Source organism: Natator depressus, chromosome 2 (genome assembly GCF_965152275.1).
Source record: "Natator depressus isolate rNatDep1 chromosome 2, rNatDep2.hap1, whole genome shotgun sequence".
Lineage (NCBI taxonomy): Eukaryota > Metazoa > Chordata > Testudines > Cheloniidae > Natator > Natator depressus.
Genome location: NC_134235.1, coordinates 176854671 through 176882225, shown reverse-complemented (window position 1 = coordinate 176882225; position 27555 = coordinate 176854671). Strand labels below are relative to the sequence as shown.

The 27555-nt window shown below is 45.2% G+C and overlaps 1 protein-coding gene across 1 annotated transcript in view; it reads left to right on the top strand.

Moving 5' to 3' along the window:
- Nucleotides 1-2723: 2723 nt before the first annotated feature.
- The window catches only part of NPSR1 (neuropeptide S receptor 1), a 42343-nt gene continuing 17511 nt past the window's right edge, over nt 2724-27555 (top strand). Inside the window, exons 1-2 of the mRNA XM_074943523.1 lie at nt 2724-2893; nt 14445-14693. Of these exons, the coding sequence (XP_074799624.1) occupies nt 2724-2893; nt 14445-14693 (419 nt within the window). The remainder of the gene's footprint in view (nt 2894-14444; nt 14694-27555) is intronic.

The following is a 27555-nucleotide window of genomic DNA, read 5'->3' as shown; positions in this document are numbered from 1 at the left end:
GCTAATGTAAAGGTTACTTTTCACCAACAAACATCATGGCAAGCCATAAAGAAACCAAACAGTAACTAGGGAATTAAAAAGTAGGGGACATGACTCAGGGCTGCCGGAACCTTCCCAAAGGTGAGGGGGCCAGGGGCTCCCACCCCCTGGGGCTCTGCCCGCAAAGGCCCCGCCTCTTCCCCCAGAGGCTCTGACCCCTGCCAAGCCGGAAGCTGGAGAAGGGCCAGGGAACCCACCCCCCTCACCCTGGGGTGGGGGTAGGGTGCCAAGAGCAGCCCCCGGCCCATGTCCCCAGGCCCCCAGCCCAGGTGGAGAGTCCGTGGCTCCCCACAGCTGACCGCGGCACTGCCCCCGCCTCCCCATCTGGAGCCAGGTCAGGGAGAGCCATGCCGGCAGCTGTGGGGAGCTGGCACAGATTCACGGACCCTCCACCTGCTTTGGGCTGGGTGGAGAGTCTTGGGGGCAGGAATACAGGCCGGGGGCTGCTTTCAGCCCCAGGCCCAGGCTCCCCTCCCCGGCCGGGCTCCACGCTGGCCTGGCTGGCGGGGTGGGGTCTCGGGGGGGGCGGAGGGAAAGGGGGCAGGGTCAGCCTTGGCAAAAAGTGGGAGTGCCATGCCCCCCCTCCACCCCCAGTTCTGGAGCCACTGACTGGAGTAGAAGACCTCTCAAGGTCCATTGCAGTCCTATGATTATTGTGTTCTATCTAGTGAATAGTGAACCAGTTCAGACACAGAAGATGCAAGCCAAACCCCAAGACACAAGTTTAGAAGGTGCAAAACTTCCCCTTTTTTGTAGCACTGCTCCGTGGAGTGAGATGCACCTGGCCTTGCTCCCTTCTAAACTTCTATCTCCACTCCCATGGCTGAGTACTTCCTGGCGGTGGTCATCAGGGCTTGACTTCCCACTTTGCTCCTCCCTGCTTGGCTGTGGTGTAGAGAGGTATGTCAAAGAGACGTTTCCCCTCTGCTCTGTGCTGCTTAAAGAACTTTTTTCCTGCAGACCTTCTCCTGTCCCCATTCCCACCAAGCAATTCAGGAGAGCCACTAACACTAGCAGCAACCTCATGTACCCCATCCCCACCCTGCAGCCTAGGCAATGAGCAGCCCCTCCCCTCCAGCAGTTCCTCAGTCTCACCAGAGGTGGCTACAAGTTCAGCTCTTCGTTCATCTGCAGGTCATCACCTCATTTCCAGCTGCCAGTGCCCTACGTTCTGGGGTTGCAGCTAGTGACTCAGGGAAAGGAAAACCAGTGTTTCATTTTCTTTCTCTTGCCTAGGTTAAAAACCAAATCTCAACTTTTCCTACTGCTTAAGAACTGCCTGAATTTTAACATTATCATTTGGGTTAAAATCCGGACCAGCTGTATTTTTGTAACAATGGGAGTTGTGTGAGTAGAGAGGCTGGGGAAGATTAGATCACTATATTTTGTTGTCACCACATTTTAATCCCTTGTTTCATCAAGATCCTTCAATACATTCCCACCAGACAAGTTACATACCATGAAATGTTCACTCCAGTATGAATGGGACTGCAGTTAACAGCCAGTGTATTAAGAGAAGCTATCAAAGAACAGCGCAATCCTCCTTTGGAGTACAATCTACTTGTCATGGGCAATGTCATAAGTGGCAAGGTTTTTGTGAATGAACGGTTTGTGTAAATACCATGTCTGCTCTCCATTTTAATCCCATTAAACACCAAGTTCAGTGCTTCTTAAAACTAAGAACTGAGGGGCATGGCCATTAAAGGAAGAAAACATGATCTTTGTGCTCCCCAGTGACTGAAAGACATTTTACTAAAAAGTGGGGGTGGGTGCAGAAATTGTATCCATATCTCAGCATGAGAAAATGGGTTTAAAAAAAAAACAGCTTGCATACACAAGCATTTCTGTCTCCCTCACCCTTCCGTCACTTTTGTTGCTCAATCTCTGAGGTATTGAAAGGTTTGAATAACCTTTCTTTCATTTCTATTATTTTTACACATACTACCTCTTGGAGGCATTTTGCCATTATGTATTTAGCTGAACAGCAAGATTCCACTAGTACCATAGGCAATGTTCTTTTTTTAGACTTAGTGCCCGCCTCTTACATAATTAGTTGATTTTTATGATGTACTTGCATGACCCATACTTGCTTGGGTTAGAAAGCAAAGCATTTTATTTCCCTAGTTTCTTCAAGGAAATTTCTTTTCTGTAGTCAGACAGACTTAATGGTCCACTAGAGCAACATAAGAAAACTGAAGGTTGCTTCCCATTTCAGTGAAAAGGAGTACTTGTGGCACCTTAGACACTAACAAATTTATTTGAGCATAAGCTTTTGTGAGCTACAGTGTATGCTCAGATAAATTTGTTAGTCTCTCAGGTGCCACAAGTACTCCTTTTCTTTTTGAGAATACAGCCTAACACAGCTGCTACGCTAAAACATTTCAGTGATACTTGATGATGTACTTCTGATGGCTTTGTGAAATTATTACTCCCGCCCCACACACTTAGCTGCTATCAAATTAAAACCAGGACTTCACTGTTCTGTTTTTTTAAAAAAAACACTGCTGCATTTTAACATTTTCTGATGAAAAATAGACTTTTTGGATTAAGTGACAAATCAATTGTCAACGCATGTTTAAATCCCATTGTATTAATTCCCATCCTGCTTGTTATAGCTAAGTCTGCATCACCTTGTTTAACCAAGTCACTTTCACTGATCCATTTGCGTGGTTTCTTTTCCCCCCATGCAGACAGAACAGCTGGTTACTCTTTGGATTTTCTTTATTGTCACAGTTGCTGGAAACTCCAGTGTGCTGCTCTCTACCTGGAAGAGGAAGAGGAAATCGCGAATGACCTTTTTTGTGACACAGTTAGCCATCACAGGTATTGTCTGGGAAGGGGGATATGGACTGGGGTGAGGGGTAGAGTTAAGACCAGCAGTTTTCATTACTTTGATATGCAAATGCAAGATGAGGGTCAATAATTGAGTTTCCATTTAGACTAAAGACTTCTCTTGAGGGCAAATTCAGCCCTGGAGTAAGCTGGTACAACTCCATTGAATTCAATACAACATCTGTTTGGACTAGGCTTGAATTTGGTCCTTGATCTAAAAAGACACTCCACTAGCTGTGATGGACACAGGTGCCAATTTGACAGCTTAATGGAGGCTTATCTGGGAGTATAAATTTGTGCCACTTCCCTGTTCCCAGGTGTCATCACAGACCTATTTATATTACACTGGAGTAGAATGAGTCTTCAGTGCTCTTCTGCTAAAACCTTTTAAAAGACTAATATCCCTAAATGCATGCCTGCACTGCTGCAAGAAAACAGCTTCCTATCTGCAAGATCAGGGGTTCTGGTTTGTCACAAAAATGTGTATGTAAAAGTGCTAATGGGAGGAGGGAGGTACTGTTTTCTAGACTGGGAGAAAAGAGGTCCCATCCACAGCTCAGTGGAAAAAGACTCCTAGTGACTGCACTCGGCTTTGCATCAGGCCCTAAATGTATAAAGAAAGTTGATAGGAAATTGGTGTTTGGTAAAGTAGTAATCATGCCAGATAAGAATGAAATCAAACCACGACAATGAAAAGTGCACATATGGTCCACACCTGTGTCTAAAGAGCACTCTTTCGTGGCCCTCGGAATGACTGGATTGCAGGTATTAAAAAAAAATAGTCCAGTGAGAATAGAACCAGAACCCATAACAAAGTCTTCCCAATAATCCCATCTACAAAAGTCAGAGCAACGGCAGACAATCGTTCTGTGCCTTTTTTCTGTGCAGACGCCAATCAAAGATCTGTTGATATCAAGGGTAGTGACCCTGGGAAATGTGCAGGTCATAGTGGATGGCTTTGCTGCAATGGAATTCCCTAACTGTGGTGGAGCCATAGACGGAACCCATATCCCTATCTTGGCACTGGAGCACCAAGCCGGCGAGTACATAAACCACCAGGGTACTTTTCAATAGTGCTGCAAGCACTGGTGGATCACAAGGGACGTTTCACCAACATCAACGTGGGATGGCCGGGAAAGGTACACGATGCTCGCATCTTCAGGAACTCTGGTCTGTTTCAAAAGCTGCAGGAAGGGACTTTATTCCCAGACCAGAAAATAACCACTGGGGATGTTAAAATGCCTATAGTTATCCTTGGGGACCCAGCCTACCCCTTAATGCCATGGCTCATGAAGCCGTACACAGGCAGTCAGGACAGTAGTCAGGAGCTGTTCAACTATAGGCTGAGCAAGTGCAGAATGGTGGTAGAATGTGCATTTGGACGTTTAAAAGCGCGCTGGCGCAGTTTACTGACTCGGTTAGACCTCAGCGAAACCAATATTCCCACTGTTATTACTGCTTGCTGTGCGCGTAAGGGGGAGACGTTTATGGTGGGGTGGGAGGTTGAGGCAAATTGCCTGGCCGCTGGTTACGCGCAGCCAGACACCAGGGTGGTTAGAAGAGCACAGGAGGGCGCAGTGCGCATCAGAGAAGCTTTGGAAACCAGTTTCATGACTGGCCAGGCTACAGTGTGAAAGTTCTGTGTGTTTCTCCCTGATGAAACCCCTTGCCCCTTGGTTCACTCTACTTCCATGTAAGCTAACCACCCTCCCCTCCTCCTTCGATCACCCCTCGCAGAGGCAATAAAGTCATTGTTGCTTCACATTCATGCATTCTTTATTAATTCATCACACAAATAGGGGGATAACTGCCAAGGTAGCCCAGGAGGGGTGGTGGAGGAGAGAAGCACCGGGAGGGGTGGTGAAGGAGGGAAGGACAAGGCCACACAGCACTTTAAAAGTTTAAAAAGTTAAAACTTATTGAATGCCAGCCTTCTGTTGCTTGGGCAATCCTTTGGGGTGGAGTGGCTGCGTGGCCAGAGGTCCCCCCACCACGTTCTTGGGCGTCTGGGTGAGGAGGCTATGGAACTTGGGGAGGAAGGCGGTTGGTTACACAGGGGCTGTAGCAGCGGTCTGTGCTCCAGCTGCCTTTCCTGCAGCTCAACCATATGCTGGAGCATGTTAGTTTGATCCTCCAGCAGCCTCAGCATTGAATCCTGCCTCCTCTCATCACGCTGCCGCCCCTTTCAGCTTCAGCCCTTTCTTCAGCCTGCCACTTACTCTTCTCAGCCCGCCACCTCTCCTCCCGGTCATTTTGTGCTTTCCTGCACTCTGACATTGTCTGCCTCCATGCATTCATCTGTGCTCTGTCAGTGTGGGAGGACAGCATGAGCTCAGAGAACATTTCATTGCGAGTGCGTTTTTTTCACCTTCTAATCTTCACTAGCCTCTGGGAAGGAAAAGATCCTGTGATCCTTGAAACACATGCAGCTGGTGGAGAAAAAAAAGGGACAGTGGTATTTAAAAAGACGCATTTTCTAGAACAATGGGTACACTCTTTCACGGTAAACCTTGCTGGTAACATTACATACATAGCACATGTGCTTTCGTTCCAAGATCACATTTTGTCTCCCCCTACCACGTGGCTAGCCCCTCCCTCCTCCCCATGGCTAACAGCGGGGAACATTTCTGTTCAGCCACAGGCAAACAACCCAGCAGGAATGGGCACCTCTGAATGTCCATTTAAGAAAAGCACCCTATTTCAACCAGGTGACCCTGAATGATATCACTCTCCTGAGGATAACACAGAGAGATAAAGAACGGATGTTGTTTGAACGCCAGCAAACATACACTGCAATGCTTTGTTCTACAATGATTCCCGAGTACGTGCTACTGGCCTGGAGTGGTAAAGTGTCCTACCACGGTGGATGGAATAAGGCTGCCCTTCCCAGAAACCTTTTGCAAAGGCTTTGGGAGTACATCCAGGAGAGCTGCAAATGCCAGGGCAAATTAATCATTAAACGTGCTTGCTTTTAAACTATGTATACTATTTTAAAAGGTACACTCACCAGAGGTCCCTTCTTCACCTGGCGGGTCCGGGAGGCTGTTCTGATAGCACAGATTCCTCTCCCCATACAGTGATCAGAGCCCGTACCTCCCGTTCGGTCCATGCTGGAGCTCTTTTGCGATTCTGGGACTCCATCATGGTCACCTCTGCTGATGAGCTCTGCACTCACCTGCAGCTTGCCACGCTGGCCAAATAGGAAATTGAAATTCAAAAGTTTGCAGGCCTTTTCCTGTCTACCTGGCCAGTGCATCTGAGTTGAGAGTGCTGTCCAAAGCGGTCACAATGGAGCATTCTGGGATAGCTCCCGGAGGCCAATACTGTCTAATTGCGTCTACAGTACCCCAAATTCAACCCGGCAAGGCCGATTTCAGCGCTAATCCCCTTGTCTGGGGTGGAGTAAGGAAATCGATTTTCAGAGCCCTATAAGTCGAAAAAAAGGGCTTCGTCGTGTGGATGGGTGCAGGGTTAAATCGATTCAACGCTACTAAATTCGACCTCAACTCCTAGTGTAGACCAGGGCGTAGACTTGCCGGAGCTAGCTTTAATCTAGCTAGCTGTGGTACTAGTGCAGGCTGTACAAGCCCACCCTGAAGCCCGGGTAATTAGTCAGGTCTCTAGCCTGCACTGAAGCACATGCTGCTGCCTCTTCACCGCTCCAGTACCTGAGCTAGCTTGGGTATGTCTACACATGCTGCAATTACACCCTGTGATTGCAGTGTAGATAACCAGAGTCTCTTTGACTTCAATGGTGCTACCTGCATGCTAGCTTGCTTCCTGAAAATCAGAGCCATGACCAAATACAGAAATACAATACAGAATCAGGAACATAGATTTGCCACTTCTCCTGAACTGCACTATGCAAGTTTCATTTTGTTGGTGACAAGAGTTATAAAAATATTTAGCTACAAAAGATAGTGAAACTCAATGGCCATGTTGTATCAATGAAATAATTCTGCATTAAATTTCATCTTAATTACTATAAAATAAGAGTTAACGTTCAGGTCTCAGGTGTGAGTCTCCCTTTACCAAATGTAATATTATTGGGATCATTCTTCTAATCAGAGATTTAGTTCAAATCTTTGTCTTGAATTGCTTTGAATTTCAAATTAAGTACTGAATCCTATGAGATGGCTTCATAATTAGTAGGGAAGATATTTTATAGATATTAAGGAAAGGTCCCTCGCTCACACTGCCAACTTCTTCAGTTATGAAGGGCTAGAACATGGTAGAAGAACTCAGCACATAAGCAGTTATGCATTTTCTGTATCATTTAGTGAAGAGAACATCTTTGGTTCATGTTAAGTTTTAACTTACTGCCGTGGCTCTTCTTAATTTAAACCAAGCACAAACCTCCATCCCAGAACAAATAATCAAGGTATCCATTAACATAAAGTGACTATTGCCTTGTTTCCAAAAATCCAACCAGGAGGCTAATGGCTCTGTATAGCAGATTAAATGACAGACTAAAAAAATAAAAATGCAATGGGTTATATCCAGCTTTCTTCTGCAGGAAAGGGAGGGGCAAGGTTTGATAAAACTCCTTCCCCTTCCATGCCCCCGCCCCCCCCCCCCTGAGCATCAATGTACCAAGAGCAAAAATAATATCAGGGAAGAAAAGTAGGACAGCTTGGAAAAAATAGAGCAATTTTGTCCTGGGATTTGGGAGCTCTGGATTCAATTCCTTGTGAGCTGCGGCAAGTCACTTATGGTACATCAACACAACAAGCAGCAGCCTGCTGCAGCAAGTCTCAGAGCCTGGGTCTACTGACTAACGCTGTGGTGCTAAAAATAGATGTGTAGACATTCAGACTTGAACTCGGAAGCTTAGGGCGGGTTCAGAGCCAGAGCTCCACCCAAAACCACACAAACAACAAAGCAGCACTGTCACTCTGAAATCAGGAAGGGCATAGCTATGATAATCCGTTGCATATTTATAGTACCTTACATCCAAGGATCTCAACATGCTTTACAAATGTTCATTGATAGCCTTACACCATAGAAAAAGTATTATCCCTATTTTATAGATTAGGAGACTGCGGCACAGACAAGCGACTTGACTAGAATTACAGAGGAAGTCTGGCAGAGCCAGCCACTGAATCCGGACTACCACTCACGTTTCTTAACCACACAAGCATCTAGTGCTTTTAGACTCTGCAGTCTATCTTGCCACTCAGACAAACTGGACTTAGTGATGAATGCATGGGTGACAGGTATCATAGGCTGGGAGAGGCTGTGCCTCCCCAAACAGCCTGGCATGGCCCCACCCATGCTCCGCCCCAGGCCTCTCCTGCAGTTGCCGGTGCTCTGCCCTGGCCCAGGCTGGCTGGGGCTGGTCGGCCTGCCGCGGTGAACTCAGGGCAGCTGACACTGGGGCCGTGCTGCGCACCGGTGCTCAGACCACAGTGTCCGGCCACCCAGCACTGCGGGACTGGCGTGCTGCGGCCATGCTTCACAGTGGCCTGGCACTGGGGGGGTGTTCTGGGCTCCTGCAGGGAAGGGGTGGGGGAAGGGAGTTAGCTTCCCCCAGTGGCCATGTCACTGGCCACCCATGGATGAATGGTCACTTACACCAAACATCACACAATGTTTAGGTTGCTTCCATTCCCAAGAGACCAGTCACTTACCCCAAATACACCACCTGTAGGCATTCCTGTTATAAACTAGCTAGACGTGTATTAACTAAGAATTATTTACAGGTTAAAGCAAGCCAGAGCCCCCCCCCGGCCCCGCACCTCCCCCTACCCCCAGCGCCCTGCACAACACCACCCCTGCCCATAGCCCCACCACAACTGCCCAGCACCCCCCCATGGGATCCCCCACTCCCTAGAGCCCCAACACACACAGATCCTCCCCGCCCCTTCACAGCCCAGCACCCCCCATAGTCCCCACAGACCCACTCCCCCAAGCCCTGCCTCCTGGCCGCACTCACCGGCCCTGCTGGGAGGCGACTGTGTCTGCGGGCTGAGCCAGCAGCTCAGCCAGGGCTGGTCCCAGGGCTGGGAATTGCTCTGGCCACTTGAGAGTGGCACAATCCGCCAGGCCAGGACCTGCCCCGGCCGGGCTCCCTCAAGACACACTTGCCTGGAGGGGCCCAGCCAAGCCCTCTGCACTGTCTCCCCACCACCCACCAACACACCCTGGCTGAGACTGGTCAGGCTTCTGCACCAGTCCCAGGTGGCTCAGCTCCGGGGAGCCAGGCGGGGCCCCTTAGGTGGTGGGAAGCAGAGACTGGGGTCCCGCCAGGGGGAAGAGAGGAGCCCTCAGCCAGCCGGCGGGCAGGCAGAGAGGAGCAACTGTTGGGTGGGGGGAGCCAGCGGGGTCTCGGGGTACAGTGCAAGCAGAGCAGGCTGGGGCCCCTTCTGAGCATGGGCCCAGCTCCAGGGAGCCACTGGAGCCATTGTAAACCCAACACAGAGTGAAGATGCAGTGTGCAGGTCCGGCCACTCCCCCGCTGCTCCATCAGCGCAGCCCCCCCCCGCATGCAACTCAGTCAACAGGGACCCCGCCTCCCCAGTCCCATTGCCGGCTGGTACTGGCTGCGAGCTGCATTGTTTGGCTAGTGCAGGCAGGTGCCAGGCAGCAGCTGGTTACGTGTCACCTCTGCTGCCCCCCCATCGACCCTTTATGTGCCCCCCCTTGCTGTCCTCTCCCTGCTTAGCTCCTTTCCCCGCCCCCACCAACCCTGTTGCTCCTCCATATGCCCTCCCAGAGGGGCGTGTCCCACTCCCAGCACTGTGCGGAGAACCAGCCCCGGCTGGCAGGCTCTTTCCTTCCCCCACTGCCTCTGGCTGGGCCAGCACCCCAGGAAAGCCCAAGACCCTCCAGTCCGGGGCGCTGCACAGCACTGGCACGGGGAAGCTTCCCTGCAGCTCAGCTAAGCTCTGGAGTGGTGGGAGATTTCCAGCCTGTTCATGCCCTGGAACCTACAAGCTCCACAGCAGCCCCATGGGCAAGGGCTTGGCACCCTCTTCACCCCAGGAACTGGGGGGCTGTGCCATTGCCTAGGCACCCTCCCCACTGAGCCACCTCTCTGGCCTGGTTGGCTGAAGCCCCTGCAGTCAGGGGTCCTGGTGCGCAATGCGGTCTTAACCCCTTCCTGCCCGCACTGTAGCCAGGGGACAGGAGGCGGCTGGGTTATGTCGGTGGTCAGCAGCAGCCTGGAAGGGTTAGTTGCCTTTCAACACGGTGCGAGCAGGAAGGGTCAAGCTGCTTCCAGCCACAGGGGAGCGGAGGGTGGGGGAAAGAAGATGAGCTCTGCAAAGACACAGGCCAGGTCATCACTCCCCCCTTGTGCCTGGAAGCAGCTCTGGTTGGGTCAGTCGGTCACCCTCCCCTCCCCCCCCCCGTGTCAGAGGGGTGTACGAGAATGTGTGTGTCACCTCTCCCCCGTGAACCCTAAAGCCTTAAAGATAAGAAGGAAAATAAAAAGAATCCAATGATGCAGTATTTCTTTTTAACTGGGGCTCAGTCAAACTGATGTTAATTTGAACACTTGTACTGCATACTTCTGATGGATTTCTGTTGAACTTGCTTGAATACGAGTAATTTTCCCAGGTGTCCCATACTCAGCATAGGGAAATATGGTCACCGTATATACCAGGGTGGGCAAATCTTTTGGCCCGATGGCCACATCTGGGTATGGAAATTGTATGACGCGCCCTGAATGCTCACAAAATTGGGAGATGGGGTGCAGGAGTGTGTGAGGGCTCCGGCTGCGGGGGGTGAGGCCAGAAATAATTCAAGGTGCGGGAGAGGGCTCCAGACTGAGGCAGGGGGTTGGGGTGTGTGTGTGGGGGGGGTGAGGGCTCCAGTTGAGGGTGCAGGATCTGCAGTGGGGTTGGGGATGAGGGATTAGGGGTGCAGGAGGGTGCTCTGGGCTGGGACCGAGCGGTTCAGAGGTTGAGAGGGGGATCAGGGTTCACAAGTTCAGAGCAAACAATTTCAAAGTTAGAAAGCAAAACTTACATATTTTATTATAGCAGGGAACATTGACATTACAAATGAGATTAACACATGCAGCAATTTACAAGCATTCCATAGAGTCTAAACCCTAAATACATTCTTACAAGACTAATACCTGTTTTGAGCAAAACTAACACAGATGAACTGGTCTGATCGCCAGCTATGAGTTTGTCAGTTTTTAGCCAATGCCCGTAGCCTGGGCAACAGCTGGTGTCTAGCCTGCCAGCATCTCTCCCCTGAACATCTGATTGGGAAAGAATGAATGCATGAATAACCCCTTGTCCCCCAAACAATTATGTTAGTTTGCATCCCAAGCTGTTGCTACTGAAAGCCACTAAAACTTTCTGAAATACACTAACTATGACTCTTGGCGTTGAAAAGGTATTAGCAGCATCTCTCATTGCGCCTTCTCAATCAGAATCTCATTGGACTTGCCAAGTGCACACCATGAGCCTCAACGTTAGCCTTTGAGGCTCATAGTGTGCAAAAGTAAGTCATCCAGTATTAATTAAGGACCAACTGCAGGGGATATATATTATAATTTCCCTGAAGGATCCTCTCAAGTGCTGCCAAAAACACACTTCTGTCAAACACAGGAGTCATTACCAGGAAAAAGAGTAATCGGGAGACTTGTAGGTCTTGAGATGAATGTTGTAAGTGAACAAGTCCCCTTTCCAGGGGTTCATGCAAAGATTAGGAATCCAGTCATTACCAAAACAATAAATACATACATACATTCAGTAAAAGCTCAAATCAGAAACTCCAGTTCTGCCAACAGTGCTGTGATTTGCCATCTGTGGCTCCCAATCACAAGTGATGAGCCAACAGTTCTGTGCAGTTGACCCTGTGGCACTTGACCGCACCTTTTGTTGCACCTGTGCTTTGTAGTACACAGAAATACGCCTGCACAGAGGCCCACACTAAAGAACTGACAACAGATGGGAGATGCATGCATCTGGCACTGAAGAGGTCACAAGGAATCTAGGGGCTGGAGTCTCATCAGTCCACAGCAGACAGCAAGCCACGTGCTAGGTGGCTGCACACAGCTTTAAGTATATGTCTCCAAGTGACAGAAAAGCTGGGTCCATCAGGAAGAGGCACTTACAACAATGTGCGGGTTATAGTAGGAGCCTCCGTGCAGAGTGAGGGTGGGACCTGGGGGGTGGAGCACCCCCGGGGAAATCTGGAAGTCAGTGCTTGTGATGGGAAAGCTGCTAGAAATGACCAAGAAAGCAGTTTGTACTAATTACATTTCCTAAACAGGTTGGCACTGTAAGTTACATCATTAAAAGGAAACACAGAAGTACTCCCCATGGCAAGACAAGATGGATTCTTGTTCTATTTTCTAGACCCAGGAGAACATTGTTCAGGAACAGCTTGAACCACATATCAATACTTCTGAATTTAGAGCAGGAGGGCAGCAAACTGTACTCCTACTGAGAGGAAATTATATGCTTCAGACGTTAATGGAGAGATACTTGTTATTTTGGGAAATAAGGGCATTGCAAAAGACCCTGTATGAATGTATGAGCGCAGGTCTTCTGAGAATATAAGGAAGTGAAACATTAACAGTTACAATGGTGTTTCTTCTTTGTCTAAGACACTTTACATAGATGTTTCTGCAGATCCAGGTTGTAGATGGTGCTGCTTCTGAAAGCCCTGTGATGTTAAGATACTTGACTAGGCACAGACTTGCTGGATCACTGGTCAGCCGAAGGACAATATTTTAAAACGTGGGTGCTGGAACTAGGCACCAAAATAAAGGTTGGGGATTTCTTTCAGTGTGGGGAGCACCTACAGCTTGTTTTCATTTTAGTGGAAAATGTTCTACCAAACTGGATGTTTGGCATTTTTAAAAGGTACCTAAATAAACACACAGGGGGCAATAAAAGGAAAACCCTTTAAAATGCAGGAGCTCAGATGATTCTCCACTGCCTTGCACCTTTCATAGTCATTTATGTATGTGCAAAGTGAATGCAGAGTGCATTTGATGGCACTGTACACCTCCTTTGTACAACACAAGGAGCAAAGCAGTGGAGAATCAGGACAAATATAGTTCCCTGCTTTCTCTATGTTCATGTAAACAGAATGAGCTCTTACTAGCCTAGACCAATTTCTCAACAGGTTTTTTGCCTCCGTTTTCTTTAAATACATATTTAGGTTCCGTGTTTCTGGTTTTTAAATAATGAGTTTCAGAGACTAGTGGAGAACATAATTTGCTGCCTCTGGCATGTCTAAGACTTTTCCCTCTAAATTAGTCTGCTATTGAATCTGGCTGAACAGCTCCTGCTCTGGTTGTTTGAGGCTGATTTATTCTGTAGTAAAAGCAGAGTGATTTTTGAGTAACGTCCAGGCTATTTTTAAATACTCAACCTGTCCTATACTAGGCTCTAATCAACACTGGTAGATCTCACCTTTGTAGTGAAGTGCAGGAGAGAGATGATTGGCTGCTTACCGCTACACAAACCCACTCAATTTTCAAGCTTTTATTCTCTGTGCCTTATTTCAGAACAAATCTGCTAAAGGAAAGCAGGGGATTATGTTTGTATGCAAGAAACAGATAAGCTTGGATCAGCTAGTGATGGCTGGATTCATGAGTGACCTCCTTGAAATCAGAGGGTGTTCACTCAGGAAGTCGCTGTCTCTTTTGGATCTGAGCCCAAACTCTGTGCCAAATCCTGAGGAGGTCCTTACTCAGTCGTGAGTTAGAAGCACTTTTACTTAAAATGTGTCACTTTCTGGAAGGGAGAACAGAGCTTGTGGAAAATCTGCCTCAAAGCACTTTAGATAACCAAGCTTCGATTGTGCTGATCATGTGTAACATTTAAAAGTAAGGGTAAATATTATAGCTGATGTTGGAGGCCTCCAAACATTTTTTAAATGCTTCTATTTACTTTTATAGTGCTCTTTTGAAACGATTGAGCTTCAAGGATATTAGATTTTAAAAATAGCCTCCTGCTGGGCACAATGTAATGGGATTTTCTACTTCCGCATACAATCAGTCATCTGGGGATTTAGAACAACACTTGTCAAAATATGTGAGTGCCTAGGCAGTATGAGATATGATTTTCCTATAGAACTTCCTTCCTGCAATCCTCCAGCATTCTGAGTAAGTGAGATCCTTGTCTGCTGTAAGTCAGTGTAGCGCCATTGACTAGCTGGCCCAATCTCTCAAAATTAACACCAGTATCTGCATCTTGCAGTGCTGGTTAAAGTCATAACAACATCCTTCCTCTGCCACCTGCGGGGTGAAGGCTTCTTTTGTTTCTGACGTGCCATGGTGTTGACCTCAACCTTGCTTTGCCCAGGCAAGTGAGCACTTCTGCACAAGTCCATACCATCGAAGAAACTTTTTTGTCTAGGTGGTATTTCTCAAAGCTTATATTTCTGACTTGTTGCCAGTAACCTGGGTCTTTGACGTAGCACTTGACTTCTTCATCAATTGACTTCTGTCACAAAAGTGACAAAGAAATCAAAAATTTCAGTCATAAAATTAGCTGAAAAGCTCCTTCCATTTTCAGCATCAGCCTGGAAATTAGAATTCCCCCCTACTCATCTTTTCTTTAGGCTGATGTATATATGTATATATGTATATATGTCCAAAGAAACATCACAGAAGGGCCAGGACCTATGCTAACAAAAATCTGTTTGGAAAGGCAGGCAAAAATTCTCAGCATGGTGGCATGGAGCCTCTCTTTCCTGTTTTCGATTCCGACTCTGATTATATTTGAGAAACGGCAGCTATCCAATGGGGAACTGCAGTGCTGGGCCATCTGGCCTGATGACTCCTACTGGATACCCTACATGACTGTGGTTGCTTTCCCAGTATATTTCATTCCTTTGATTATCATCAGGTAAGAATCCTGTAGGGATACTATACATAATGGATACCTGCTGAAAACATCTAGCTGTTTTCAGGTGTGCAGGCAGTTTTCAAAACTAATTAATTTGGCATTTGTTTTATATAAATGGATTTGATATAACTGATCCAGAGTAGAACTCCATACTTGTCAAGTTTATTAACGGGTCTCTCCTACTGTATGAGCCCCTGCAGTTAATATTGCATAGAATTTGCCAAGAGTAATAGTTGGAAACGTTTATCTGGACAAGAATAGAATCCACAAGTGGAGGACTATCCATAACTGCAGACTTTTTAAAGGACTCTTTATAATATGCTGTCACCCTTGATATTTATTGAAGACTATTTTTAATAAAAGAACAGAAACGACATTTACTCTAGTTACCCTGAAACTTAGGGAGTGAGGACACTTTCAATTTCATATTAGTGTATTCAAAAATTAATTACCAGTAGAGGTAAGGAAGTTTTCTTCCCTCCCCCCCCCCATGATAGTATTGTACAATTGGGTGCGTAATAATAAAGAAATACAATTTTATACTATACTTGTAGACAACCTTCCACTGTGGATCTCAAAGTGCTTTAAAAACATGAATGAATTAAAATTTTCATAAGGTTCCAGTGAGGTAGGTAATTATTATTCTCATTTTGCAAGCCGGGAAAAATTGAGCCACAAAAAAGTTATGTGACTTGCCCAGTGTCGCACAGGAAGTCTGCAGCAGGACCTGGATCTCCTGATAGCCAAAACTGCACTTAGCGGACTGGATAGGCAGGATTTGAGGGTTCTAATGCCTTCCTGTGAAGCATCTGCCATTGATCATTGTCAAGGACAGAATACTGGAGTAGTCGGACTACTGGTTCATTTCTGCATGGCAAAAATAAGTGTAAATATTCTGTTGTAAACTACATACTTTCTGGACTGAGATTAGATTAAAGTAGTGGCTGCATCACTCCCAGTATGCATTGCATGGGAGAGACAGCATGCACACTACACAAATTTCAATAGCTCTCGTGTGACCATTCATTACCTAATGGATCATCCTGGCAAATCCCAAAGGGACGTGCCTCCTTGCAGATCAAGGATCAACCAGATCGATCTCTGGCTAGCTCCTTATGGTGGTTTGGCTAGTTATTCAGTTCGTAACGCCGGCAATCTTATCATGCCACTGAAGGTTTTTTGGAGCCCATGTGATCACCAGCTGTGCAGCATTTCTTGATGCACATGCTTTGCAATTCATTGGTCTTTCATTCCAATGTCTGTACTAAGGCAGCTACCGAAACTAAGCCAGTGCTGATGGAGGCAGCATTGATACAGAGTTTATATAACTGTGGTTCTATAGATCTGCAGCTTTGTTGCAAGCTTGATGTCACGATGTCCCCACAGAGGCCATAAAAGGTCCTGAAATATGGCAGCATCTTCTGTTATATGAGCATCTACATTTTGCAAGCATCCTCCAGAACTGTCTATGATTCTGCCCAAGTATTTGATCGTTGCCACCAACTCAATGTCCCATTTATACAGTTAATATTGGAGCTGGAGGCTGCTTGATGGTAATGGCCAGGAACTGTTTTATTCTGATTAATAACCAGACAAATGCATGCTGCTTCTTGCTCAACCAAATCCACCATCAGCTGCAATGATTTACCAGACGAGCCAACAAGACAATATCAACACAGTCAGAATCTGAAAGCAGAATGGTATTCAGCTCAATGACAGCAGCTGCCTCCTCAAACTTATGAATCAACCAGTCAGTGCAGATATTGATCAACTGTGACAAAATGCAGTCTTGCTGAACTTCCATGGAGACAGGAAACCATGTGGTGTATCTGTCACTGCCTCAAACACAGCCTTCTGTTCCATTATAGAGCTCTATCAATTACACTATTTCTAAGAATGCAGAGTTGTCTCTGCAGACCCACAAACATTCTCAGTGCACTGAATCAGAGGCTTGATGGAAGTCTACAGAAAGAGCTGAATTTAGTAAGCCATGCACAGCGATGTCAACAAGAGAGCATTTTGAGATGTGAATGGGTCCATCAGTGATTAAGTTTCACTGTGCAGTTCATGGGGATGGATATTTATTGACATGGCAAATTCCTGTGTTTGTTCTTCGAAAGCAAATGGTTTCAGGACAAAGGTGCATGTTGAGGATCTGCTCTCCCATTCAATGGGAATAGGATCTGGCCCCACATGTATTTGCTTTAGTGGACCATTCCTGGGTCAAGTGTTTCATTTTTGATTATGTCTTGCTTTAAATTAGGATTGATTCTTCTCTCACATTGGTTTTACTACAGTGTAACTCATTTTATTTCAGTTGAGTTACTCCTGCTTTACATCCATGTAAATGAGAAGAGAACCAGATACGAAGTAGTTCCTTTCCATTTTCAATTTCACTTGCAGTAATCACTAGGTGTAAGGCCTGTGTTATCCAGCAGGTCAGATGGGGTGTGTGTGTGTGACAGATTAAGGCCAGAGGAAACTTCTATGATTATCTGAACAGGATATTTCAGCCATTTATGGCCTGGATGCAGTTCAATGAAGATGATACTTTATTTGTATCATCTGGGACATTGAATAGTGACTAAGAGGTGCCCTATTTGTTAGAGAAATAGAAATAGGAAAGCAATTTTGTAGGGCAATATTTCTGTAATTAACTATACTGCTATATTAGCTATTTGATCTGGTTGGAAAGGCAGGGCAGCAAGCTAACTGGCCTGAATAGTGACCCATTAACATTGTGTATTGAAGCAATCTGAACAAGCAACTGGAGTGCCCCAAACGTAACTTGAAGTGATTAAATCTAATAGCTCAGAATCTCTTTAAGCAAGGCAATGGATTAAGGGTACATCTACACTGCAGTAAGAGATGCGCAATATGGCTATTACTAGCTCATGCTTCGGGGCTATAAAATTGTAGTATAGACATTTGGGCTCAGGCTGGAGCCCAGGATCTGAGACCCCGCTGTGACACTGCACCACATATTCCTCACAGTGATATTATTATTATGATATGATTATGGCATAATTATGACGCCGTTTCTACATGTCAGGTCACGTGAGGTGTCACTGGAAAAATTATGATTTGTTGAATATGATTATCCTATTTGTATGCATGTATCATTTTTGTATCTAAAGTTAGGAATACTGACTATGTATCTGTATTTCAATCATGCTTACTCTGGGTGACACCCACAACTAGCCTTTCTGGTACAAAAATGAAGACGCCAGACAGTGCTGGTGGCCCATCAGGAAATACAGTGGACCCTGGAAGAACTTAACCTTCCTGAGAATACTCCAGAGAGCCTGTAAGTAATGGCTGCTATGACTCAGCAATGTATGCAAGGACATGTAACCAGGCCACATAACTCTGGCCTCTATCTTGGGATGTCATTTTTTTCCCCTCAAACTGAGTTTTGGCCAAAGGGTTACGGCCATATGCTAAAGCTATATAAGGCACGGAGTGACATCATCTGTTGTTCTTCACTCCCCACACAAGCTGATTCCTGGAAACACCCGAGGAACAAAGTGTGAACTGGGGGAAGTGCTGGACCCAGGCTAAAGGGATTTCTAGCTGGTGTATGAAAACTGGGAGATTCCAAGCTGTAAAGCAGGTGTAGCTTGTGTCTTAAGAAACTGCAGCCTGCTTGCATCAGCCAGGGTAAGAATTTGCTAATTCATATCCTATCTTTCTAATATTTTAGGCTTAGTTTGCCATTTGTTAATTTACTAGGTAATCTGTTTGCTATCACTTAAAATCTCTCTTTTGTAGTTAATAAACTTGTTTTTGCTTTATCTAAACCAGTGAGTTTGAGTGAAATGCATAGGAAACCATAGATCAAGGGGCAAAGGCTGTTATATATTCCTCTCCAAATTGAGGTGGGGCAAACTCTATGAGCTTACACTGTACAAATCCCTGTGCACTGCAAGACGGTATAATTTTGGGGTTATGCTCCAGAGGGGGTGCGTGGCTGGGGAGCTGAGAGTTACCTTGGCTGTAGCCTTTTGACTGTTGCTTCATGCAGTGAATGGTCAGAGAGCCTGTATGTAACTGTAGCTGGGTTAATGCTGTGTTACTGCTGATGGAAGTGTAGGACCAGGAGTGGGCCTGCAGCATCTCACAGCAGCCCAGTGAAAGAGGGAGCCCAGGCTGGTGGGTCAAAGGGCTCAGTGGTAACCCCTGTTTCAGGTGGCACCCCAGGGGAGAACCTGTCACAGAGCCCACAATCTGAGACCCCACAAGGAGGGTGGGTCTCGGAACCCATGATCCAGCCTGAGCCAGAATGTCTACCCTTCTATTTTTAGTCCCACAAGCCCAAGTCAACTGACCAGGGCTTTGAGACTTGGTGCTGTCGGTTTTTTATTGCGGTGTGAACATATCCTAATGTCCCTCAGGTGGGGAAGTAGGAAGAATGTACAGTAAGTCACCCAAAGGAGAGTATGGGGCCAATCAGCATGGATACGAGAGGTTGGTTAGGTGGCTACCAGTAGCAGTGGGCAGATTTAACAGTCAGAGAGAGAAGACCCTGACAAAGAAGAACAGACACAAGCTGAGTGTTTTATGAATCAGAAGTCATACTCTACTTCTTTACTGTAAATTCAGAGCTTCTGGCCTACTTAGGCAAGGCTGGATGCAGCCTTAGACCTAAGCATGTTTTGTTCCCTACATCTTTGAACTTGAGTCAATTTTCTAATACATTTTCTTTTATTTAAGTATACTTCTGGTTTTAGTCTGCTTTGGGGGATATTCCTTGTCTGTCCCCAGGAGAGGTCTCTGATTCCTTAGCCTCAGAGGCTAAGACCAGTTTAGGTTCATGGCTAAAAGGCACAGCTCAGGTAGCCCTGTCCCATAAGACACTGTTAATGGCGTGATTCTGATCTACCTAAAGCCTGGGGAAACCACTAAAGAACAGGGAAAGAGAAACATTAAATAGGCTCCCTCAATACCACAAACACATGGTTAACTTCTATTAACTATTATTTTGGAAATACATACAGTGAATAGACAGATGGAATTTCCAGAGTTACAGAAGCTATTTAACCTCAGACACAGACCCCTACCTGTGAGTGAAACAAGCAGCTCCACCCTATGAAAGAGTGTGTTTGTCCGATGTGTAATTATCCAGCAGAGTGTGGTGTTAAAGACACAATCTAGACCACTGCTGCTGCTCTAGACATTGAACCACATTTCTTAACAGCTTTGAAAACAGTACAGGAAGCAGTATGGAGTGTAGCGGTAGCCATGTCAGTCCCAGGATACATAGCAGGAAGTTCTCCTGGCTAGTGGAGCCAGTCTTTGTTGTTTTACTTTTTTTATTTTATTGTCTTCTAGTAGAAATATTCCAAGATGGTTTCTTACTTGTCTCTGTCCCTCATTAAGTTAATAGAAAAGCACAGCTGTGGCAACTTTTTTCTCCACATAAATTGGTGAGGCATCCTATATATGACATGACAGAAGAGCCATTGCGTGGGTATTCCTCAACCAATTCTCATTAAGATACAGTAGTACTCATCTGATCTATCCCACAGATGATGCAAGAAGCATGTGGGCCTTTATCAGCTTTTTGTTTCATTACACTGTAAGTGGCAGCAGGTGATGTTGTGATCATCTCATCCAGACTGCAATAGTACGGCATCGGTAAGCCAAATGCTGTTGGTGCTGATGTAAAGTGATGGGAACATGTGACCATGTCGCTTGATGTGTTGTGTTTGTAGCTTCTAGGGCAATTCGCATTTTGTAGTTTTATTGTTTAGTCATAGAGATTTGCTCCTGGAAGCTGCAGAACCATTGACATCTCCTGTAAAAAACCTGTAAGATCTCAGGTGGCTCAAACCATCAATTTCAGCTGAGCATCTGTCAACCAAAGCTTTTGATGATATAACTTGGCCTAGAGTCATTCTCTAGAGAAAAGCAATAACTTTTGAATTCTGCTCATGGCCACATTAACTTTGTTAAGCCATCCATCCTCTGGGCTAGATTGAACAGCTGTAACAAAGTCAGTCATCATTTGTTCCTTTTTTTTTTTTTTTTAAAGCCTCAGATGGAAGTCACCTGCTGGATCATTCTTTCATCCCAGGAAGGATTGTTTCTTCTTGAACATTTAGTGTTTTAAAGGTAGTCTAGTTTTAAATAAGAATGAAACTTGAATGAAGGTAGAGAACAAAAAAGGATAAACAAGATACATATACAGCAATTTAAAGCATAGTGTCTTTTGTGGGTAATGTTTTAAACTGCAATTCTAGGACAAAGTTCTAGAGAAACAGAGAACTAGGGAATAATTGTGAGTTCAGGAATGTCTTAACTGCTAAAATTCAGGAAATTGTGTCTGAAATTTCGACATTTTCCATGAGAAAACCCTTACATCCTCTGTCATAGATATAAACATCCCTTTCCTAGTCATGTTGGCATGCTTCTCATTACATAGAATGTCATAGGGAATGGCTGACATCATCCATTGACTGTAAAGTTTATGCTGTGTCTAGAGGTCAGACTTAGATGTATCTAGCTAGTCAGAATCAGAAAGCAAGGAGACTTTAAATACACCTATATTTCAAAATATAATACACTGAGACATGTTTTTAAGTAAGGCTTCCGTTCAGCAAGGTACTTCGGCATGTGCTTAAATCCATTTCCATCCCTGTTCCCTGTTTAACTTTAAGCAGGTGCTTAAACCCTATTAAAGTCCATCGGATTTAAGCACCTATTTCAAAGTTAAGCAAGTACTTAGGTGCTTTCCTGAACTGGATACGTTTGCTGAATTTGGCTCAGTGCTGGAAGAGACTAGATCATAGCTTTTTTTCTTTTCTTTTTTATCCTTCTTCTGTGGAATTATGCATTAAACAAGCATACTTGAATCTAAACAGTGTTAGTTTTCTAACTTAAAATATAAGTGAGAAAAGCATTACATGGGTTTCACTCCTCCACATCATGCAATTCATTAACAAATGAAATGTGTAACAGACTGACAGTATCCTGTACAAATTGTATGGAATTAAGATTAACTTTGTTGAATTAAGATAGACCTTATTGAATTAGGGTTAATATCCTTGGTGTACATCATATTAAAAATGCAATTGTATATGGGGGGCGCATGGTTCATGAATGAGAAGTTAGGCATATTCCCTTTGTCTGCATTTCAAAACCTTATACTCCAGTCACAGGTGGGAATGTGCTTACAGGTATATTTCACAAATATCTTTCCTTTTGTTGAATAATTTGTGGCAAAACATTATCCTTAGTATATTCTAGGGTGACCAGGTGTCTGGTTTTTGACCGGGACACCCAGTTGAAAAGGGACCCTGGCAGCTCTGATCAGCACTGCCGACCGGGCCGTTAAAAGTCCAGTCGGCAGTGCTGCGGGTCGAAGGCAGGCTACTCCCTTCCTGTCCTGGCTCTGCGCTGTGCCCCAGAAGTGATCAACAAGTCCAGCTCCTAGGCTGGGAAGCCACGGGGCAGGGAGACAAGACCAGAAAAGTGGAAATATGAATTGTGGGTAACCCTTCTGCCCGTCGGAGCTGGCAGCAACAAGGGCCAAGTTCAGTATCTAGGGGTTCCTTTTCAATAACACAATGCAAAGCCTGCTCGAGCCCCCACCCAGTGACCTGGGACAATTACATACCACCCCCCTGGCGCCTCTAAGAGGCAATGCTTCCCCTCTCGCAAGCACAGAGTCTGAGTGTAGCAAAAGCCTTTTAATAAAGGAGGGAAACAATGCGGCATTATGTTGGGGAAACACAACAAACAGGATTCATAACACAAACCATGAGCAAAATACCCCCCCTCCCGTTTCTGTCCTTGGCCAGTGCAGCCCCCCAGAGTTCAGAAGTTCATCTTCAGAGTTTACCTCCCAGCCTGGGTGGAAGTGGAGGGAGGTATGGGGGGCATCTTATATGCTCCGCTGTTTGGGTCAATGGCCAAGTGCCACGCCTCTCCATGGGGTTCTGCTGCAGTCTTCACCACCAGCCACGTCTCTCCGCTTGCTGTCCTGCTATCCACTCCACTCTGCTCCTCTCCACTAGCTGTCCGCTCCTCTCCGCTCTGACCATCCTGCTGTCCACTCACCAACTTGTCTTCAGTCCCCCCCCCCCACTTAACACAGCTCTCAGCAACTTCAGCTCTTTAGTGATTTCAACTCTCAGATTTTTAGCTGGTAGTAGAGAGGAAGCCTCAGTGCTGGTGCACCACTAGCCCAAAGTAGGTCTAATGCTTAGACCTTGGTGTCAGTGATTTCAGCTCTGCAGCATATAACAAGACTCCTAATGGAGCCAAAATTGCTCTTTTACACTGTGGAGAGAGGAGGGGTCAAAGTAGCTTTTAGGGCCCTCAGAAGGGGCCTACACTACCAAGTACACATACCTGTACCCAGCCTCTCTCAATTCCCTGGGTTTTGGAACTCATGTCCCTTGCCTAACGAGTGCTACTTAGTTGAGGGCAAGTCCCTCTGTCATAAAATGCCAAGTATAGTTCTACTGTCCTTGATTAATAAAACCAGGATAACCACCCTTTATTACTCCTGCCCCAACAACAGAGAGACTGGGGATCCCACAGCAGCCAAAGTGACCATTTGGGCAAGCAGTCCACCATGCTAGGCAGGGTGGGTGTGCCCATGCAAACGAGATCAGCCCCTGAAGTCCTTTTCCACAGCTCAGCACCAGATGTCAGGGTAGAGCTCATTCTGACTCTGCTTCCATGTGGTTTTACTCTTATTCATGTGAAAATCCAGCTTGGGATTGGGGGGGGCGGAAATAATCACATCTTCAAAAGACACTAAAGTGCATTAAAGGAAAAGGCAGCAAAGGAAGAAAAGGACAGAGTGAAAAGGAAATGACGAGAATCAACATGGTCTTCCATTTTAAAAAGGTGCTGCATAACATTTATCCCTTACATTTTGAAAGGAAAGGGCCTAATCCTGAAATGGACATTGGTATAAACTGGACCAACTACATAAATTGAAACAAATTTACAGATGGTATTTGTAATGGCATTGAGTTGATTATGGTTTATTGTTTTTGTTGAAGACACAGCTAAAGAATTAAGCAGTGGAGCTAAGTGACTAGTTCTTCTCCAAACATAGACAAACATGTGTGGGTAAGGGAGGGATCCATATTAGCTCACAGTGACTGATTTCAAGTGGTTACACTTCTTGAGAGACATTACCCTTCAGCTCTGTAGGTGAATATCATGGTCTCTTGCAGATAGTTAATTCCAAACATAATATTTTGGAAGCCTGCAGAGAACTGGCATGTGCCTACCACATTCAATAAAAATTCTTAAAGGTTTTGGCTCAGGCCAGAGTTTGCAACATGGAAAACATCAGATAAGAGCTCCAAAAACTTCAACTTCCTACTGCTTTTTGGAGAAGGATACCACCAGGGCAATGTAGAACCTAATACAGAAATCTTCCAGGAGATTCCAACAGTGCAACATCTCAGAAAAGGACATATGCACACACGTTATTGCTCCTCTACTGCTTTCACTATTTTTAGATCCATCAGCTGAAAATACATTTCTCCCCTGTCCATCCCTCTTATTTTATCACTATCTTTGCTAGTATAATTATATTTTAACTTTGTAACTGCATTATTTAGCTTATAATTTTGGTGGATACAGTTGTATGGAAGATGCTAATGCAGTATTTTGATATGAAATCACTGAACAGAAGAAAATGGGCTACGTGAATATAACCTTAGATACTTGTGTGGTCCCATTCACCATAGTGCCCAAGCACCTCCAAATCTTCCTCTATTCTCACAAAAGCACTGCAAGGTAGAAAAGTGCTATTTCCCCTGTTTTACAGAAGGTGAACTGAGGCACAGAGAAGGGACTTGAACCTGTTTCCCAAGTTCTAGGCTAGGCCAATCTTCCTCGCACACAAACATTCCATAATTCCACATACAGCCATATTCTTCATTACTACTTACCCCTGCAATACCATAAGTAAAACTCATGGCAGAAGGAAGGCCAATTCACATCAGGTCCTAGGTGCTGCAAATGGGGCTCTCTATTTACTTATTTAGTTGGTTGCCTTGCAATCAAAAAAAAATTGTTTTTAAATACTTTTATTGCCATATCTAGATGTTGATGACATTTTCCTGTAAGATAGAGAGAGATGAATATAAACACTTTTACAGAGAATTAGCATCAGGATAAAATTATAAGATCAGTAGCAATATAAAGATCACCAAATGCCATGCACCGTAAGTTTGTTATTTTTTAAAATGTTTCAATTCAGTACTTCAGAGAACAGTGTATTTTGCAACTGCCAACCGCAAAAGCTCTTTGTGTGTGGTGCTCATCACTATGGTATCAAGCTACCCTTAGTTATTGTATTATTTCTCGGAAGCCCAGGAGTTTAAAAAGCTAATCCATCTACACTAACTGCAATGTATAAACTTTGATATCCAAAATAGCTAGTGGCCATTGGGAAATAACCCTTTCTGCTATTATTAGCAATTTACACATCTAGTTGGAAGAGGAGGAGAGGAAAAGTGTTTCTCTGGGTGAAGGTGGCCAACAAAAAGTTGGATGTGGTAAATTATTACCTCCCTGTTATGAAGACTCCTTCCACTCCACAACCTTCCATGCCACAGTGATGTCTCAACAAGGAAAATGTTTGAACTGCAACACGTTATCTTGCTCGTTCAAACATGTTTCTGTGTGGTCTGAGCAGCCCTGGAGGTTGGACCCGTCCCACATTTCTGGTTTCCTAATGTGGATCTTCCAAGATTTATGCCCTTTCTGATCTGAAGATCCTGAAGTCAGCTAGGGTCAATGTGGTGTTCAAGAATCAGCTAAAAACACAAGTTGTGGTGGCAACTGCTATGGTCTAGGCTGTCACACACAATATACAATAGGAACTACCAATGCTGCACAGTATTATAGGCATGATCCTATTTCATGCACACACCCCAATCCTCCCAAAAAAACCAATGGCAAAACTCTCATTGAATTTGATGAAGCTGGCCCTCAGTTCCACTAAGGCCCCTTTAATGCTTTATTGGGGGGCACAGAGGGGACTTAAATGGGGCCTCAAAATACACCCATGTGGAGTTGCCAGAGCAAGCTTATGCCAGCCCATAACATACAGGGCCTATCATTTATGAGGAGTGGAATGAAGGGGGAAGTCTGGGGCAGGGAGGAGGTATGGCCAGAGTTCAACGTGCTCCAGCCTCCGCATTCGTTGATTCTTATGGCTTATGGAGGTTGTGTGATGCAGATCATAGATTAGAGCAGTGTCAAGGTTGCTCTGACACCAGGAATTGCCGTGGCCCCCAATGACACTTGTATCCAGGGAACTCAAAATTACTTAGGGCCACCTTTGTTCCCCTCGTCCAGGCCTGTGCTAAGCATCTGGATGTACTAACTGATGATTGGGACCAATGGGTGCAGATCAGGGCCTAGTTAAAGGCTCTAAGTGCCTATGAGAGCCATGTTGATGGGTTTGTGAAGCCAAGTCAGCTGGAGATTCACACTTAAAGAATTTCTGAAATAACTATAACTATGCATAAAGCTTATATTTCTCATGCACGTAGGTACTTAAAAGCATTAGGCTAATGCTTTTAGATGCATGTTATATTTGATCACAAAGAAGGCACCATCTCAAAAGGAGGAGGGAGAGAGGAATTTGTATCTCATCTGTAATATTCCTATAGTACTTTACCACATGAAAGCAATTATAAAAATGAGAGGCATAATTTAGTAAACTGAACAGGGCTTTTCTTTTGTCACAGAAAAACTGTCTTTAAATCAAGATGCCATTTAAAATTCCCCACTCCCATCTCCTTCAGGACAGCTCAGAGAAACTATTAAGGTGAAAAATGGTCTTACAATTTTACTTGAAACTAAAATACACCCCACCAAACACACAAGCACAGTGTCACAGAAGAAAGGAATAGGTCTAGACAGGAAGTCAGACAACTTACTGCATTTTACTTAGGAAAAGAATTTTTACAACAAAACGTGAAAATAGGGAGAGGACATTTTTGTAATAGACTTTTGTACACCTTCTTCATCTACTCTTCAAACCAACTCTGATTCAACAACATTGCAGATACATTTGAAACATTTTTGAAGGCACCATCAGGTGCAATTCATTCTAAGTGAACTCTGTCTGAATCTCTATAAAGACTGTTCACTCTTCAGAAACGTAGTGAGTAGAATGCTAGTACATTGTCTGGGAGGGTACATCCAAAGTGTAACCAAGGGATACGCTTTTACGTCTTCAGACGCAATGTAACTCACTATAAATATGCGAGTTTGACTGAACAGTTTTTTCTTGTTCTAGTCCAGTTACCGTACGTATCTTTCAGGTTTCTCTCATACTGCAGCTGATTTATAGCACCTACTATTGTACTGAGCTGGGTGAAACCTTATTATGGGTTGAATTAGAATCTCGTTCAAACTGATGCACGAACAAGATACAAGATCTTCATTTAAGATACGTAAAGAAAGGGAAAGGATCACATCTAAAACAAGGCCTAACAGAATCTGCCCAGAAACTAGCACTATGTGGTCAAAGGGTTCCACTGGGTATTGTGACAAGGGTAGGAAGAGGAAAGGAGAGAACACACAGAAACAGAAACAGAAACAGAGAGAGAGGCAGGCAGAGGCAAGAAAGCCAAGCAGTACCTGTGAGCACAGTGTACGCCCTGGAGAAAGCTTGTAGGTCTGTTGGCCAACGAGGCTTCAGGCTGTAAACTAAGAAATCACTCCTTTTGTTCTTAGTCCCTTCTGCATTTGGAGAAGCAGGACTTTGGTATTTTCTTTGGTGCAATCTTGTTTACAAGGAAACTGCAAAAATCATCAGTTTCTACTTCCAATGGGAACACCCTCATGGCACCGAAATTTGAGGCAATGGCAACAT